Raw genomic sequence first — 18,129 nt, forward strand, 5'->3', positions numbered from 1 at the left:
TAAATACAAGAGAACCAGTTCCATTGGCAGCCATACATGCCCACGCCATAACACTACCACCACCATGCTTCACTGATGAGGTGGTATGCTTAGGATCATGAGCAGTTCCTTTCCTTCTCCATACTCTTCTCTTCCCATCACTCTGGTACTAGTTGATCTTGGCCTCATCTGTCCATAGGATGTTGTTGCAGAACTGTGAAGGCTTTTTCAGATGTCGTTTGGCAAACTCTAATCTAGCCTTCCTGGCCTTTTGAGGCTCACCAATGGTTTACATCTTGTGGTGAACCCTCTGTATTCACTCTGGTGAAGTCTTTTCTTGATTGTTGACTTTGACACACATACACCTACCTCCTGGAGAGTGTTCTTGATCTGGCCAACTGTTGTGAAGGGTGTTTTCTTCACCAGTTAAAGAATTCTTCGGTCATCCACGACAGTCTTTTTCCATGGTCTTCGGGGTCTTTTGGTGTTGCTGAGCTCACCGATGCGTTCCTTCTTTTTAACAATGTTCCAAACAGTTGTTTTGGCCACGCCTAATGTTTGCTATCTCACTGATGGGTTTGTTTTGTTTTTTTCAGTCTAATGATGGCTTGCTTCTCTGATAGTGACAGCTCTTTGGATCTCATCTTGAGAGTTGACAGCAACAGATTCCAAATGCAAATAGCACACTTGAAATGAACTCTGGACCTTTTATCTGCTCATTGTAATTGGGATAATGAGGGAATAACACACACCTGGCCATGGAACAGTTGAGAAACCAATTGTCCCATTTATTTTGGTTCCTTAACAAGAGGGAGGCACATATGTAAACTGTTGTAATTCCTACACTGTTCACCTGATTTGGATGTAAATACCCTAAAATTAAAGCTGACAGTCTGCAGTTAAAACACATCTTGTGACTTCCGGGTCCGGCGCCAGCATGGTGAGACGTGCTTGATCGCTCTCTGAAAAGATACTCTGTATAAGCTAAATCCCCTGCATACCGGAGGCACTCTCGGGACCACCTTGTACAGTGATCAAGAGTCTTTGTATGGAGCGCTATATACGAAACATGGGGAGCAGAAACAAAACCAAAGCACAAAGTAAACCGCAGAAGCTGGCGGCGCGGGAAACTGAAATGGCGGATGACGAATCTGAAGCAGCAAAAGGCACAAACCTGACTGAGATCGCAACCGCTGATTGTGAAGACTCAAAAGCGGAAGGCGGAAACATAGACTATGTCAGGCTAGCTATTGAGGTAGCAAAAAGGATCCTTCCAGACCTGCAAGAATCGCTATCTAGCACGGTTGGGGTGATGCTACAAGAACTTCAACACACAGCCGCAGAACATGGCAGCAGACTAGATGTGACTGAACACAAGCTGCAGGAGATGGATGACACATGCCACAAGCTGCAAAGAAAGCTGGAGTCAGTCCTAAGGGATCATAGATTCCTAAAAGACAAGGTGGACGACCTAGAAAATCGCTCAGGCAGAAGCAATTTAAGGATCGTGGGATTGCCAGAAAGCGTCCCGTCACAGGATCTTATTCGCATCTGTGAAACAGATATACCAGAAGCACTGGGAATACCTACAAAATATAAGGCGGAAAGAGCGCATAGATTGGGCCCGGACTTACGCTCTGGTAAAGATGAAGGCAACACCAAGCTACTAGGTGCCCTGAACCGCCGCCCTAGGGCAGTGATTGTGAAGTATCTGGACTTTACAGATAAAACAGCGATATTAAGAGCCTATAAGAGACGCAAGACAGCATTGGAAATAGATGGTCAGAGACTGCTAATATTCGGAGATTACTCCATGGAGGTGCAGAGGAAGAGGAGAGAGTTCTCGGCGATATGCACCGCACTATATGAGAACCACACAAGATTCGCATTGCTATACCCAGCCATCTTGAAAGTGTTCCAGGAGGATGGACAAACACTCACCTTTACAAAAGCACAGGACGCTGAAGACGCCTTGGGATTACAGGATCCGCAGCAAACCTCAGAAAGACCATCCAGACCAGGGAGGTCTCAAACATCCTGGGATCAAGACGGAGATTGATTGCTTATCGGACTCTGACAGGATAAAAAGGATTCTGATCCCTCACGACACCGCTCTTGTTGTGAAATCTTTATTCCAGAGACTTGCCTGCGTAATTTGGATTAGTTAGCGGACACGTGGGGGACACCTTATACCGCATTCGGTCAGGTCGTATGATTTAGAAGCCTTGCGCCGAATGGCGAATTGTTAATGTTCAGTTGCCTTATGAAAATGAATCATTTGTTGTTTTTTTTTGTTTTGTTTTTTATGTGGAAAAAGAGGTACATAGCAGAGTAGATTGGAGGTTAGTGTAACAGCAAGTTTCTTACATGTTGGAAAAAATGGAAGTCTATGACAGTCAAGGGAAAGAAGGGCTAATGGAAGCCATATTATCTTTCCTGAACTGGAAAATTGAGAATTTAGACCAGTTAGAATATGTGTGTCTAGACAGACATTTTGTTCGGGAAGTTCTTGGGTAAAGCTATCAAATGACTATATGTCAGGAAAACAGATGTCAGAGTCGGCCAAAACAGCATACATTAAAGTTCTCCCAAAACCAGGGAAAGATTTACTCTTCCCAGCTTCATACAGACCAATTTCCTTGATAAACGTGGATATAAAAATAATATCAAAAATGATGGCCAGTAGACTGGCGAGATTAATGCCAGGCCTTCTATCTACTGCACAGGCAGGATTCACACAAAACAGAGCAGCGGTAACTAACATTCGTAAGGTGTTAACGGTACTTGATGAGTTGAAAATGAGGGCCCTTTTAGGCAATACCTCACAGCATTATATAAGGCACCAGTAGCACAAATATATACGCCAGGCTATCTGTCATCTAAAATAGCCCTACAAAAAAGAACGCGTCAGGGATGTCCGTTATCCCCATTATTATTCAATCTAGCCATTTAACCACTATCCAGAGCCATAGCTAACAATGAGGATTTAAGAGGGATTAGAATAGCCAATGAAACGGTTAAGCACGCCTTGTTTGCAGATGATCTGCTAATCTTTATGGCCCAACCCCAAAATGATTTGCCCAAGCTTTTTGAGATGTTAAGCAGCTTTGGCTCAGTGTCAGGCTTCAAAGTCAATGTGTCGAAATGTGAAATGCTATACCTTACAAATAATAGACACTCGAGAATTAAGAATGATGCTCCAGTGAAAATTGTACCAACTTCGATCAAATATCTGGGAATACACATAGGAAAGACGCCAGAATTCTTATATGCGCATTAAAACAGATTTAGAAAGGTGGTCACACCTCCCGCTGTCACTGATGGGCAAGTGTCACCTGATAAAAATGATAAGCTACCCGCAACTATTATACCAATTACAGACAATACCTGTCCTATTAAAGCACTCAGATGTCAATGCCCTGCATAGTGCTTTCCGAAAATTCATATGGGCCGGGGAAAAATGTAGAATAGCACTGAAAACACTTATGCTTACTAAGGAAGAGGGGGGCCTAAGTTTCCCTGATATAAGGCACTATAACGTGACTAGCCTAATGAGGTATGGGGTAGACTGGATTAGAGGATCCTCTTATTTCTCTAACTTCTCATTGGAATCACAGTTGGCAAAGCCATGGAGTCTTAATGCTCTCTTACACACTAAATATTCGGCCTTTCCCTCACGGATTAAGCACAGTGTACTTATTAAGGCTACAGTAGCGGCTTGAAAGGTAGTCAGTCAAACTGTATAAACTTCCTTTCTTGATGTCCAAATACTTGTCACCATGGAGACATCCGGAATTTCAACCAGGGTAATTGAACGGACAATTTATAGAATGGGAAAGTAGAGGGATAAACAAGGTCTCGGATTTATGGGATAAACAGAAAATGCAATACTACTCATTTACTGATTTGCAATCAATATATGGGTTACCCTCGCAGCACTTTTTGGCATACCATCAGGTCATGGTTTTTTTGAAAGAAAGGCTCAAGAATACTGTGGCTGAGTTTTCACTAAATGACTTTGATGGTATACTATCTCCTAATTATGGCAAACCCTCTATAGCCTCCCTATATCGGAGGGTGCGGAAATCACTCTCTCCTGACATAGTGGACACCCTCTTTAAAAAGTGGACCAGGGGATCGAGCATTAAAGAAAAACCGAAGATATATTGCGGGGGTGGGAAAATGTGCGTAAAGCGGTGTCTAGTGAAATATGGAGAGAGACGCATTTTAAATTGATACATAGAGCAATATATGGCTTTGATATCAGAGGCAGCACTACTATGGCCACTGGTGAGAGGTTGAAAGCTTGCCCTAAATGCACATGTATCATTGCATTTGGGAGTACAGGGACATTGCGGATTTATGGCAAACGGTAATCAGGGAACTGAATAATAAATAAAAAACACATCTATCAATGGATCTGAAGGAGTTATTGTTCCAAGATACAGGCCCTCGAGTCCCCTTGGCAGTGCAAGTAGTTCTGCTAGCTACAAAAAGATGTATCTTAAAGCATTGGCTACAGCCGACAACTCCGTCATTTGAAGATATTAAAAAGCTTACAAGGGACTGTATACTGGCAGATAAATGGGCGTCGGACAGGGAGGGACAAAAGGCCACAAAAAGATATCAGGCAAAATGGCTTACGTTCATACTAGCATCCCTCGCAGGGGATGACACTAGGGATTTAATATGACAAGACATAGAGGGTAAGACGGCTCAATGACTATTTACACAGCACAAATTTTCTGAATACAAGTGAGGGCAGACTTGAGAATTTTATGTTACCAACTCAGTTGGGTGAATGTGTGCTACAGGCTCGGCAGTTAGGGAGGGTCGGGATTTTATGTTGTATACCTAAATGATATGTAATACATGAATGTATTGACCACTTGAATATTTGTAATCCTATGCAAGATATGTATGACTGATAATTATCTGGAAAATAATAAAAATTATTAAAAAAAAAAAAACATCTTGTTCGTTTAATTTCAAATCCATTGTGGTGGTGTATAGAGCCAAAAATGTTTGAATTGTGTCAATGTCCCAATATTTATGGACCTGACTGTACATTCATTGTAAAAAAATAAATAAAAATAACACACCCAGATAGAAATGTTGAATTGCTGCAGTTATGCCTCAGGCAGTCATGTAAATGATTACATATGTGGTCTGATTAGACACTGGTTCTTGCCACAAGAGGGTGTAGAATTGCTTACCCTGCTGCCCTATAAAAAGGCTCTCAGAGGCTACTTTTGGGTATTGTAGTTCTTGATGAGAGATTATGGACTGCTAGACATGCCTCTTCGATCCACTTGAAGACATTTTGCCCAATTGACAGGCTTTAAGAGTGCATCATTTGACTGCGATAGTTGTTTCGATGAATTGCCTGCCATGTAGGACATTCTGAACTAGCTATTAGGAGGTGTTGGAAGCAGTGGTTACATGAGGGCATGCACACATGATGAGCATGCTCTAGATCATGGATGTCAAACTCATGGCCCTCCAGATGTTGCAAAACTACAACTCCCATCATTCCCTGATAGCTGTAGTATGCCCAGGCATGATGGGAGTTGTAGTTTTGCAACAGCTGGAGGGCCATGAGTTTGACATCCCTGCTCTAGATGGCCCAGACAGATCACCAGTAGAGAGGATTGTTTGATTGCCAACAAGTATGAGCAGCTCCCGCAGTTTCGTGATCCACCATCCAGACACAGGCAGCCCCTTCATTACACACCCTTGTCTCTGCTTTGACCATTTTCAGGCGCTTAGCAGAAGGAAATTTGGTGTCATGGCAGCCCATTATGTGTCCTGCTATTGACAACCAGCTACCATTGCCTTTTTTTTGCAGTGATGTCAGGAACAAGAAATCTGGAACTGTATGGTTCTGTTTGGAATCTGATTGGGTTTGACTACTGTTGTGGAAATTTTATTATGCAGACATTTTCATCTTAGGATGTGTGTGTGTTTTATAGATTGTCATCATGTCTCTCAGTGGTAATGGTAGATTATAGTATACATGTGTTTGTTAGCTGGCTCTAAATGATGGTGTCTTGTCTTCCTATGTCATCACTTCCTGTATGTCATCACTTCCTGCATCCTTGTCTTGGGCCAGCCCCTTTTACACCTTTTGTTAGTTGATAAAAGTGTACACACTGAGCATGGCGGGAGGAGTGCTCAGCAAGAATTTCAATCAAGATGGTAGCAACTGGGTCTGTCTCTGACTGCAGCTGATGGAGAATGGACTTACCTTTTTCCTTACACAAACTTTGATGCGAGCTGATTACAACTATTAATATTTGTCTACAACACTATGAAGGTCTTGTGGTAAGCATGTCAATCCTGCCTTCGCTATGGAACAACACACTTTCCCAACTGCTGACGTGATCTTCCATTGCGTACAATATTCAGTCACCTCTGGAAGTAATGTAAGGTACATTAACAGCTCAGCGATATGTGCAGCTGCATGTGCAATTGTCAAGGCCATGGCCATGACCGTGACTCCTGAACCGCATGCGGTTGTCAGTGGTTTCGTTTGGTTGTCAATCACAGGTGAGGGCTGTGGTATTCGCCTCACCTGTGGTTGCCGCTGGCAACGGTTTTTATGTGGCAGCCTTGCAGCCTGTGCCGAGTCGTGGCTGCTTGCTGTGTTGTGCGTGTGGTTGCACTTGGCAACTTGTGTGTTTGGTGTGCACTTCCCTTGTCTAGTGTGCACAGGGTTTATTTGTCTGTATTCCCCTTTAAGTTGCTGTCATCCCTTCCCTGGTAGTGGAAGGGTTAACTCCTTTTCTGTGTTGTGTGAGACACTGGGTGTGTCTTTGTGGGTGTGGCCACTTAGGCCTATATAACCTTGGTGTTTGGCATGGCTCAGGAGGTTGCTTCAGTCATGCTTTGTTGGAGCAGCCTCCTGTGCATTCTACCTGCCAGTGAGAGCCACCCCTGTGGTCATAAACAATCTGTGATTCTCTAGTTTATGTTATTATTGCGTGATTTGTTGTTGATGTCCTGTGTCTTTGCTTTTTGTGCAGCTATGGATGTCCTAGTCCCTGTGTGTCTTCATGTTTGTGCTGTTTACCTTTGTCTGTGTGGACAGCGTTTGCACGGGTTCCAGTCAGCAAGGCTGAGACAGGTATGTGTGGAACTGTTAGGGTTCACCTGTCTTATCCGTAGTCCTGTTTATGTACCCCCATCTTCATGCTGCTTGGCCAGTGAGACTCCTGCTCCTCCGTTCCTAGGAGGAGTGGGTTGTCTTACCCTGCTCCTTAGCCCAGGGACCGGACGGAGGGTAAGTCAGGGCTCCGAGGTTCCTGCGCATGGGTCCTCCTACCATCAAGGTCGGCCCATGCAGGTAGGAGACAGGGTCAGCATTAGGGACGCAACAGGAGGTGACCTGCTCCCTAATTCTGTGTTCCTGGCGAGTAGCGACTGGACATCTTCCGTCACCGCATGGCTGAGGATTTCCCCCATCCTCAGCCGTGACAGCAATCTCTCAAGATAGGGCTTTTTAGCTGCTGTTTTTCATCAGGATAATGCTCACCCACACACAGCAAGTGTTTCCCAGGAATGCCATATTGCAACACTTCCTTAGTCTGGCCGGTCATCATTTTTTTTTTCTAATAGAGCATTTATGGGACCAAATAAGATGCCAGCTTTGGCAACCTATAAGGGTCTACAGGTTTATCTGCAGCATCTGTTGGCAGATATGCCACAGGATACCATACAGAACCTGTATGCCTTCATGCCCAACCATATCTCGTCTTGTTTCCGGGCTAGAGGTGGCCCAACCAGGTACTAGAACCTCATTTTGCTCTAATATTGTAATCACTTTCCTATATCATCCTTAACTTCACTTCTTCTTGGTGCATTATTCTTTTTGTCAATAAGTATATATTTCATCACATGCAATAATATAAATATAAAACTCACCACTAAGTTACCAATCACCATGACCATCATAAATACAGTGAGACACATGGCTTGTCCTGCCACCTCCATACAGTCCCACATAGTCTCGATCCACTCCCCACACAGGATTCGGAAAACAATGAGGAAAGAGTGGAAAAAATCATGCATGTGCCACCGAGGAAGAACACAGTCTGAGTTGATCTTGCAAACACACTCTTTATAGCTCTTCCCAAAAAGCTGCATTCCCACCACTGCAAAGATGAAGACGATGATGGCCAAGACCAGTGTGAGATTTCCAAGGGCGCCTATCGAGTTACCAATGATTTTGATGAGCATGTTTAGTGTGGGCCAAGACTTAGCAAGTTTGAAGACCCTAAGCTAGAAGGATAAAAGAATATATGAGTTATTACAAAATAGAGTAAAACATTAACAATACTAAATAGCCACAAGGCCCGCTTATTCATTAGCATAATAGGAGCTAAAAGAGCATTTGTCAGCAGAAGCTACCCTATTAACCCTATGGCCTGGTTGGGTTGATTATGTCTGTCCGTTGTCTCGTTGCTAAGAAAACTACAGTTTGATTGATATGCAAATCACCTCCCTGATGCACTAAGGGGCTGCCGAGAGGCCAGCCAGAGCTCTTCTCCTTTCCCCTGTCTAGTCCTTTCTCGCTCCTTTGCCATGTCTCTGGGTCACAGGACATGCTCAGTGAGAATCTGCGCTGCTTGGAGAGCAGTAGATCCACTGCAAATGCACCAAGACACAGTGCAGGCGCTAGAATTCAGGGGACTGAGGGAGGGATAAAAGCTGAAGGGATATAAATGAACTGGTGCTACGCTCTGGCCAGCCCCTAAGTGCTCCAGGAAAGTTATTTGCATATCAATAAAAACATAGTTTTCATATCAACGGGGCAACGGACAAACATGATCAGGGTATCGTTTTAATTAGTATAATCAACCCTACCAGCCTTTATGCCTGGTTTAATAGGGTTGATCATAACAGATGTTGTCCTGGAATCAACTCTAGTTTTCTGATGTAGAAAAGTTGTATAATTTGGCTATTTTTTTTCACCAAATTTACGACTTTCCACCCTTTTAGAAGACAGGGAGGGATTGGGCCTGTCATATTTACCACTGCCTGTCACATTTACCAATATGTGCACCAGATAACTGGTGCACATTACACTAAAAAGCTCCTTACTGGTATAGATCTCATCTTCTGGCTCATGGAACATGTACCAAAATTATTAACCTTTTCAGGACACAGCCCATTTCCATTTATTTTTTTTGTTTTCCATTTTTTCTCCCTGCCTTCCAAGTGTCATATATATATTTTTTTCCTGTTTACCTAGCCGTTTGAGTGCTTGTTTCTTGCCATACAGGTTGTATTTTTTTCATTCCACCATTTAATTTACCCTTTTATTGGAAAATAGTAAAAAATTTCCTTTGGGTAAAATTGGAAAAATAAATAAATTCTGACATTGTTTTTTGGGTTTTTCTTTTACAACGTTCAATGTGTGCAAAAAATTATATGATGATCTTATTCTGCAGGCCTGTACAATTACAAATTTACATACTATATTATATATATATTTTATAAATAAAAAAACTTCTCACTGCCATATTCTGACACTTTTTTTTTTTTTTTTTAGGGTGAGCTATAGTTTCTATTTTGGGCTACAGACGACTTTTTGATCGCCCTTTTCTAAAAAAAATTTGGAAGGGGGAAAATGACAAACAGCAAATAGGCCAATTTTTTTAAACATTATGACAGCTTAATTGTTTGGAATTTTTGAACATGGCAATAGCAATTATGTGTTTTTTTAACATGTAAACTTGGAAAAGGGGGTGATTAGAATTTTTTATATTTTTGGTCTTTTTTAATTCCATTTTCTCACTTTTTACTGTAATTTTGGGTCCTCTTAGGGGACTTGATCATGTGATCTTTTGATTGCTTGTACCATAGACTGCAATAGTATACTAATACAGTCTATGATATTCTAACTGGCTTCTACACAAGCTGTGTGGCAGGCAAGCAAGCTTTCTTTGGCCCAGTTCATACAACCATCACACACCTTGGACATACAGTTATGTCAAGATGCACAAACCGTTTAAGAGGCCTGCACCCCTTAATATTGGTGCATCATACACCAACATTTCTTGTATTAAGACTGGCATAAAAAAACAGGAGTCTTAATAAACTCCGAACCCTTGTTTTTTAATAGTTGAGCTGATGCATTTCTATCTATATCAACTACGGCTTCATATTCAGAAGAGGCAAAGTGCAGACAATATAGATATAGATGGAATTTATCAATGACAGTTGAATTTTTTTTATTAATGCCTTATTTGCGCAGAATTTGTCACTTTTCCCCTTTTAAAATACACTTGGCACATTCATAAAAAATGAGTGTGACATGCAGGAGAGTGCAGGGCCAATGTGGATCAACAGATTTAAAGAGGTTCTGAGGCTAGGTCATCAATATTAGATCAGCAGGGGTCTGATTACTGGCACTCCCAGGGATCAGCTGTGGAGCTCCAGTGAGCGCCATGTGCAGGGCCAATGTGGATCAACAGATTTAAAGAGGTTCTGAGGCTAGGTCATAAATATTAGATCAGTAGGGGTCTGATTACTGGAACTCCAAGGGATAAGCTGTGGAGCTCCAGTGACCGCCATGGTCTCCTTACAGCTTACCAAGCACAGTACGCTCCATTTGATAGCTGCTGTGCTTGGCACTGCAGCTCAGCTCCATTCACTTGGATGGGGCTGAGCTGAGCCTAGCCCATGTAACAGATGAGTATGACATTACATGGCCTAGGACAGGGATGCTCAACCTGCGGCCCTCCAGCTGTTGCAAAGCTACAACTTCCAGCATGCCCTAATAGCTGTAGGTTGTCCAGGCATGCTGTGCATTGTAGTTTAGCAACAGATGGAGCAGTGGCATACATAGAAAAGTAAGGGCCCCATAGCAAGGATCAAACCAGGCTCCCCACACAGGACAGAAGGGTTTCTACCTAAACCCTTTTCAATGACACTTGGGCCATTTTTCCACTACCTGATTTGCTTAAAATTGTTCCTTTAGAGGGTAGAGGCCTGACCAAGTTTTTACCTCCAGTAGAAGAGGAGATAATCCTAACTAAGAATGGGCCCCCTCTTGCCCTGGGCCCCATAGCAGTCGCATGGTCTGCCACTATGGTAGTTACGCCCCCTGAGCTGGAGGGTCGCAGGTTAGGCATCCCTGGCCTAGGAAGAGGTTCACATGCTCACGGAGTGCCGCGGCCTGATCAGAGGGTGTTCCAGAAGTCTGGCCCCATCAATCTCATATTAATGACCTTTCCTGAGAAGAGGCCATTAATATGTAAATTCTGGAGAACACCTTTAAGCTAATTTACCTCATAAAACAGATGTAAGTTAAAGGTGTTTTCCTGGAGTACAATATTGTGACTGATCTGATCAGTGTTAGTCCAGCTCCCAGCACTGCCACGAATCAGCTGTTTGAAGAGGCTGCGTCGCTCCAGTGAGAGCTGTGACCTCCTCACAGCATATCAAGCACAGCTCCGTACATTGTATAGCGGCTGTGCTTGGTATTTCAGCCCAGAACCATTCAATTGAATGGGACTGAGCTGCATATACAGCAGGCCATGTTACTGTAGAAGATGATATCACTGGCCTAGGCAGAGGCCACAATGATCACCGCACTGCCATGGCCTCTTTAAACAGCTGTTCTGTTGAGGTCCTGGGAGTTTGACCACCATCAATCACATATTAATGACCTACCTTGTGGATAAGCGATTAATATTTTACACCCAGAAAACCCCTTTTAACCTGAAATCGGTGTCATCTCCTAGCTAGCGTAGATTTCTGTTTCAGATGCACAGATCTCCTGCAATGCGCCAAAATTATTAAGAGGTGTGCACCACTTCCTAATTTTGCAGCAAGTCACTGTGATATATTGCAATTGGATTAGGAGCCCAGTTGGATAGTATTTCCATCTTTTAACTAGCTATATGACATGAACATCTTTTCTAACACATTTTAAGTTGGGCCCAGGACCTACCAGACGGAAGGAACGCAACACTGACAGACCATCCACATTAGCCAGGCCAAGTTCCACCAAACTCAGGGTGACTATTATGCTGTCAAAAATGTTCCATCCAACCTGGAAATAGTAATATGGATCCAAGGCAATCACCTTGAAGAACATTTCAGCTGCAAAAATACCAGTAAAAACCTGCAAAACAAATCTGTTAGTAAGCCACGGATGATATGTTGGCAGGATTAAGACTGTCAATCAACAATATTATTACAATAAATATATATATAAAATGTAAAAAATGCACCAAAAACTGAATTGGTGTTTTCCCCAAAAAATATTGGCCCAGGACGCATCGAAAATCTGTTTAAAAAAGTGGTGCAAAATGGGGCAATTTGGTGCATCTAGGGTTACTACACTTTACATGATCGAAAATGGGGCTGGTCTTAGTAGAAAGCGGGCAGTCATTCAAACATGAAAGGAGGAGGACCTGAAATGTCGCACTTGGTGCACTTCTCATGTAAAATTCTTCCTCAAAGTAAGCCAACTAATAGTTGGTATAGAGTCAGAGAAAAGTGTCCATCCCTGCACCACATCCAGCCTGATCCACTGTGATAAGCTTATGATATCTATAGGCCGAGTAAATCCGGGCCTCTTATGGCCAAATTCATTAAACTGCCTTTGTTGCTTATAGCAATCAATCATCGCATAACTTTTATTTTCATATTCTGCTCTGTAAAATAAAAAAAATGAAAGGTGTATCCTAATTGGTTGCTATGGGCATCAAAAAACACTTCCTATCTTTTCCCCAATGTGTGAAGCCAACCATGACAGAGAATGTTGTCCGCAACAAAATCTGCCACGTATCCCAGGGTAGAAACTGTTGCATTGTGCTGCGGTTTCTGCTGCGGGTTTTCATGCGGATCCACTCTAGTTTTAGCTACATTGAATAAAGCTAAATCGCGAGCAGGCTCCTCTTGTGGCTTTGTGAGGCCTCCACATGGTAATATACAGGTCCATTCTTGATGCATTCTTGAAAACCAAGCAGAAAAATCCTCAGCCAAATGAACTGCAGCACGTCCTCCCATTGAAAACAATGGGAGTTGGTCTCAGCACTAACTTGGCCTGGTTTTCGTCACCGAATCCAGGCTGAAACCGACGCTCAAAATCCTCTGTGAGCATGAGCCCTAAGGATGAGACTAACGTATTTTTTGTCTGTGTTTGTGTCATTTTTTTTTTTTTTTGCGGCCTGTATGCGGAATCATTCACTTCATTGGGGCCATAAAAAAAACGGAAATGACTCCGTGTGCGTTCCGTGTCTGCATGTCCATTCTTCTAAAAAAATAAAACATGTCCTATTATTGTCCGCATTACGGAAAAGCATAGGATTGTTGGCCTCAGAGAACTGGCAGAGGAGCCATCTTGAGAAGATCCTCATAATGTAGGATTCAAAACAGCCGTAACCAAGGGGAAAACTCAAGGAAAATAGTGGTAAGTGAAGAAACGGAAGATTGCTTTATGCATAATGCTGCTGCAGCAGTAACATATGCTAAAATTGTTTTTTTTTTATTTATAAAAATATGACAGTTATCCTTTGAATATTAATCAAGGTAATACTCTCTCTGGATGGTTAAAAGTGTAGAGTCTTAAGTATACATATTTAATATCCAATTCTTGTCTGCTTTGCAGACAAGAATAGGCATTTCTACTATTGGACTGCCCAAAAAATGGTACATGCACACTGCCAGTATCCGTATTTTGTGAATTTGCAGTTTGTAGACCGCAAAATACATACAAAAATACATACAGTCGTTTGCATGAGACCTAATTGATATATTGCTGGTCTTATATTTGAGGATACCTTCCCCAGTGGGGAGTACTGTAGTTTAGTCCATTTGGCCCTCTAGTGGCTATATTATATATTGCATAATAAACATAGATAAAAAGGAGTAATTCTGGCAATGGCTTCCCAAGGGCTCATGTACACAACCGTTGTTGTTTTCCAGTCCGCAAATTACAGATCCGCAAAACACAGATACAGGCCATGTATGTTCCGCATTCTACGGAACTGAAGAGCCGGCCCATAATAGAACAATCCTATCCTTTTCCGTAATGCGGACAATAATAGGACATGTTGACAAAGGACAAAAGTAGTATTTTTAAATGGTTAAAAAATTATATAAAAAAGAAGAAAAGGATCATGTGATTTATAGTGGCAATATTACAGTGATGGCTGTATGTGTGATAATGTATCCAATATCACGTAGCTCTTATTAATTGAGTTCTAAATAGTTGAAATGCATACAGCTACAGAAAACTGACCTAATAAATATCACATTTGAAGACGAAAGTAGTAACTTATAAATGACGACACATTTGTATATACTACTGTTAAATTATAAATGGTGACACACTTTGTTTCTATTATACCCACAATGATTCTAATTCCTTTGCTTGTGATCCACCGTTAATATTATGTTATTATGCACTAATTACCACGTGGGGCGCCACGTTCGGTAAAGTATTGATAACAGTTAGTGAGTACTCAACATTGATAACTGCGAAGATATCATCTTTATTAAGTGACAAATATCCATACTAAATGTTAAATATCAGTACTAATACAGCTGAATGATATTGAAGCTATAACTATAAAGTGGATACCATATATAAGAAGAGACATTTAAATATATCGCTCTTTTATTCCATTGCTGAGAATATAGTGGACACATTCTATAAGAAGAGACATTCAAGTGTATTATTCTTGCATTTTATTAATGTGAACAAACTAATAGCCATAATACTAAAGGGTTTCTGTCACCACATTTTTTTTCTGTGTGCCCCTGTTTTTGTGAAATTTTAACTTTTATTATATGCTAATTAACCTCTAGGAGCAGGGTGGGGGGGCGTTGCACCTGCTCCTAGAGGCTCCGTTCGCCCATCTCTTTTCAAGTCCTTTAACACTTGCTTGGGCCAGGCCAGCGTTGGTCTCCTGTCTGCCAGGGAAATCTCACGCCTGTGCCGTCCCGTTCAGTATTCGGCACAGGCGCAGTGAGGGAAGCACGCTCAGCGGCTGCCGGCTTCCTCACTGCGCCTGCGCCGAATACTGAATGGGACGGCACAGGCGTGAGATTTCCCCCGCACACAGGGCTTGCAGGAGGAGACCAACGCTGGCCTGGCCCCGTCAATCAAGTACAGAACGTCGTGGAAAGAGGTGGACGAACTGAGCCTCTAGGAGCAGGTGCAACGCCCCCCTTCTCCTAGAGGCTAATTAGCATAGGAAAAAAATAGCAGAGTTAAATTCAGGTGGCTGGCACATGTATTATGTCAGCCTGTTTAATAGTGAAAAATTTGGTGACAGAATCCCTGTTAACGGTGGATTACAGGCAAAGGAAATAGAATCATCGTGGGTATAATAGAAGCTGCTTCTTTGTGGTGGTCATCAATAGCTGCCATATTCTGTCCTTGGGCTACAGCACCAAGCCACCCCTCCATTCAGCATGCTGGCTGGATTTCCTCTAAGGACCCCTATAGTTACCACCTCAGGTGGGTCAAAACAGTCATTTTTTGGTCACCTTGATACCAAAAAGTATAATATTGAACGATCAAAAAAATCACATGTACCCAAAAATGGTACCAATAAAAACATTAAGAAAATATGTCTTTCAGGAAATGAAGACAAAAAAAGAATGATTTAAAAAATCACGTAACAACCTGCTCTATAAAAATAACACATGATCTATCCTGTCAGGTGAATGCTGTAAAAAACTAAAAATAACAATGGTGCCAGAACAGCTATTTTAGTACCAATAAAACTGTAACCCTATCCTGTAATTTCCAAAATGGGGTCACTTTTGGGAGTTTCTACTATAGGGGTGCATCAGAGGGTCCTCAAATGCGATATGGCAACTTAAAATTATCCCAGTGAAATCTGCCCTCCAAAATCCATATGTTGTTCCTTCTCTTCTGCGCCCTGCCATGTGCCCGTACAGCAGTTTACGACCAATGTAAACTACTAAATCAGGGTGATAAATGTTGAGTTTTGTTTGGCTGTTAACCCTTGCTGCCTTACAGGAAAAAAAAATCATTAAAATGAAAATTTTTTCTTTATTTCTTGTGGTACATTTTTGGTAAATTTTTGATTTTTTATAAATAAAGGTGAAATATATAGACTCAAATTTAGCACTATCATGGGTGTCATGAGAAAACGGTCTCAGAATGGCTTGGATAAGTAAAAGCATTCCAAAATTATTAGCACATAAATGACAAATGTCAGATTTGCAAAAAATGGCCTGGTCGGGAAGGTGAAAACTGACTCGGGGTAGAAGGGGTTGAAGAGTAGGCACTTACCAGGTTTCCATTGCTAAGCACATTCTCAAACTGTTTAGTCATTGGATAATGCTCCATAGCCATGAAAAGCGTGTTGAGAACAATGCAGATAGTGATCCCAAGGTCCACAAAAGGATCCATGACCACAAATCGTACATACTCCTTGAACTTCACCCAGAGTTTACAGCAGTCCCAAATCAAAAAAGTGTGTGAAAACTTGTACCACCAAGGTGGACACGTCTGGTGAGCCTCCTCTAGTTCTGCAGGAAGGAAGGCATGTAGTCGTATTAATAACTTAAAAAGAATGGTGGAAAGAACATGTGCCTATAATATGTATTTTTCCTTTATTGTGCAGTAGTTACCAGACACGGAACGTTCTGGTGCCTGGTTCTGGAGCTTGTGGGATCAGCTGATGAGCAGGGGTGCGAGGATTTGGACACCCACTGATATAATATTTATAATTTATCTGCAGGGAGTCTCCTGAGGAGCCAGTGCAGAGGATGGGAGTGGTATGCTCCCTCAGGCCGTCACTCTCTAAGGTTCGGTGAAAATGTACTTTGAAGAATTAGGCCAGAGGCAAATATAACAGTCTCTCTTTACTTTGTGCAAAATTTACGACACATCCAGGAGCAGAAAATACAGTGCAGTCTCTGGCAGCAGATGAGGAGGTATGGTGGATGGTTGGATGGCAATAGGTTGGCACCAGCAAGCACTTGTGGATATAGGTGTCTGCCGTAATACTGATTTGATGTTAGTCTGGCCTAGCAATGTTTTTTTTCTGTCTAAAATAACAGATTTCAGACAGAAATCGCTAAAATGGATGCAAAATGCATATTGGATGCCTAAAATTCATGATCCGTTTTTTTCCCCCTGCTTTTCTGACGGATCAGAAGAATGGAAAACGAAAAGATTGGGAAAACAAAACACTGCATTAGAGAATCAGGATAGAAATCTTGGGAGCACCCATGACCAAACACAAAAATCCAAGAACTAAGAACGGAGGCAATAAATTACCAGACACACACTATGAAGTGTGGCATCCCAGTTTTTGACAATTTTTCCACATTTGCCTTGGGTACATGAATTTAGGCAAGTTTCAAGTCTACGGTGTGAATACCAGCAAGCTGTTCCAGCAGAGAACAGCATGCTGCGGTTTGTGTCCGACCAATTCCTGGCATTGTCTGCTGGATCAGGCGGCTAGATCTACATTATTTGCCGCAGATGTGAAACTAGCCTTAGCTAACCTCTATCCTAATAGGATGCACCAAACAAATTGTATATAGAAATTAAATGGGTTATCCTGAGGGTAGGTGATCAATATCTGATTGATGGGGTCTGACTCCTGGAACCCCCACCGACCATCTGTTTGAAGAGGCAGTGGCACTCAGGTGAGTACTACAGCCTCTTCCTAGGCTAGTGACGTCACGTTCATCAGTCACATTGCCTAGGCACAGCTCAGTCCCAAGCAAGTGAAGGGGGCTGAGCTGCCATACCAAGCACAGCCACTATACAATGGATGGTACTGTGCTTGGCAAGCTGTGAGGAGGCCACAGCTCTGACTGGGGTGTCAAACCTCTTCAAACAGCGGATTGAGGGGTTTCCTGGGTGTCAGACCCCCACTGATTGGATAAGGATTACCTGTCCTGAAGATAGGTCATCAATAGTAATGCTTGAAAAACGCCTTTAAGGATAGCATATGAATGAACTGTGCGTACAGAACAAGTAGACTAAGGAGAATATGAAATGTGCCTGATAAAGATGCACCAAATATATTAAGAGGTACATGCCTCTTAATAAATGTAACGTATCTTCTGAAGTCTATCTGCTACCAAGTTGTGCAGGGGTATCTTTGACCATCATCATGCATGCTTTGAGCAGGCCTTGAT

General features: G+C 42.3%; 1 protein-coding gene across 4 annotated transcripts in view; it reads right to left on the minus strand.

The window, feature by feature from the left end:
• SCN4A (sodium voltage-gated channel alpha subunit 4) overlaps positions 1-18,129 on the minus strand; it is a 154,276-nt gene that overhangs the window by 44,849 nt on the left and 91,298 nt on the right. For all 4 annotated transcript variants that reach the window (XM_044297788.1, XM_044297786.1, XM_044297787.1 and 1 more), the window contains 3 exons: positions 16,265-16,503; positions 11,939-12,112; positions 7,903-8,259 (listed from right to left, as the gene is read on the minus strand). In XM_044297788.1, the coding sequence (XP_044153723.1) occupies positions 7,903-8,259; positions 11,939-12,112; positions 16,265-16,503 (770 nt within the window). The remainder of the gene's footprint in view (positions 1-7,902; positions 8,260-11,938; positions 12,113-16,264; positions 16,504-18,129) is intronic.

This window comes from Bufo gargarizans, chromosome 6, assembly GCF_014858855.1.
Source record: "Bufo gargarizans isolate SCDJY-AF-19 chromosome 6, ASM1485885v1, whole genome shotgun sequence".
NCBI classification, from domain to species: Eukaryota; Metazoa; Chordata; class Amphibia; order Anura; family Bufonidae; genus Bufo; species Bufo gargarizans.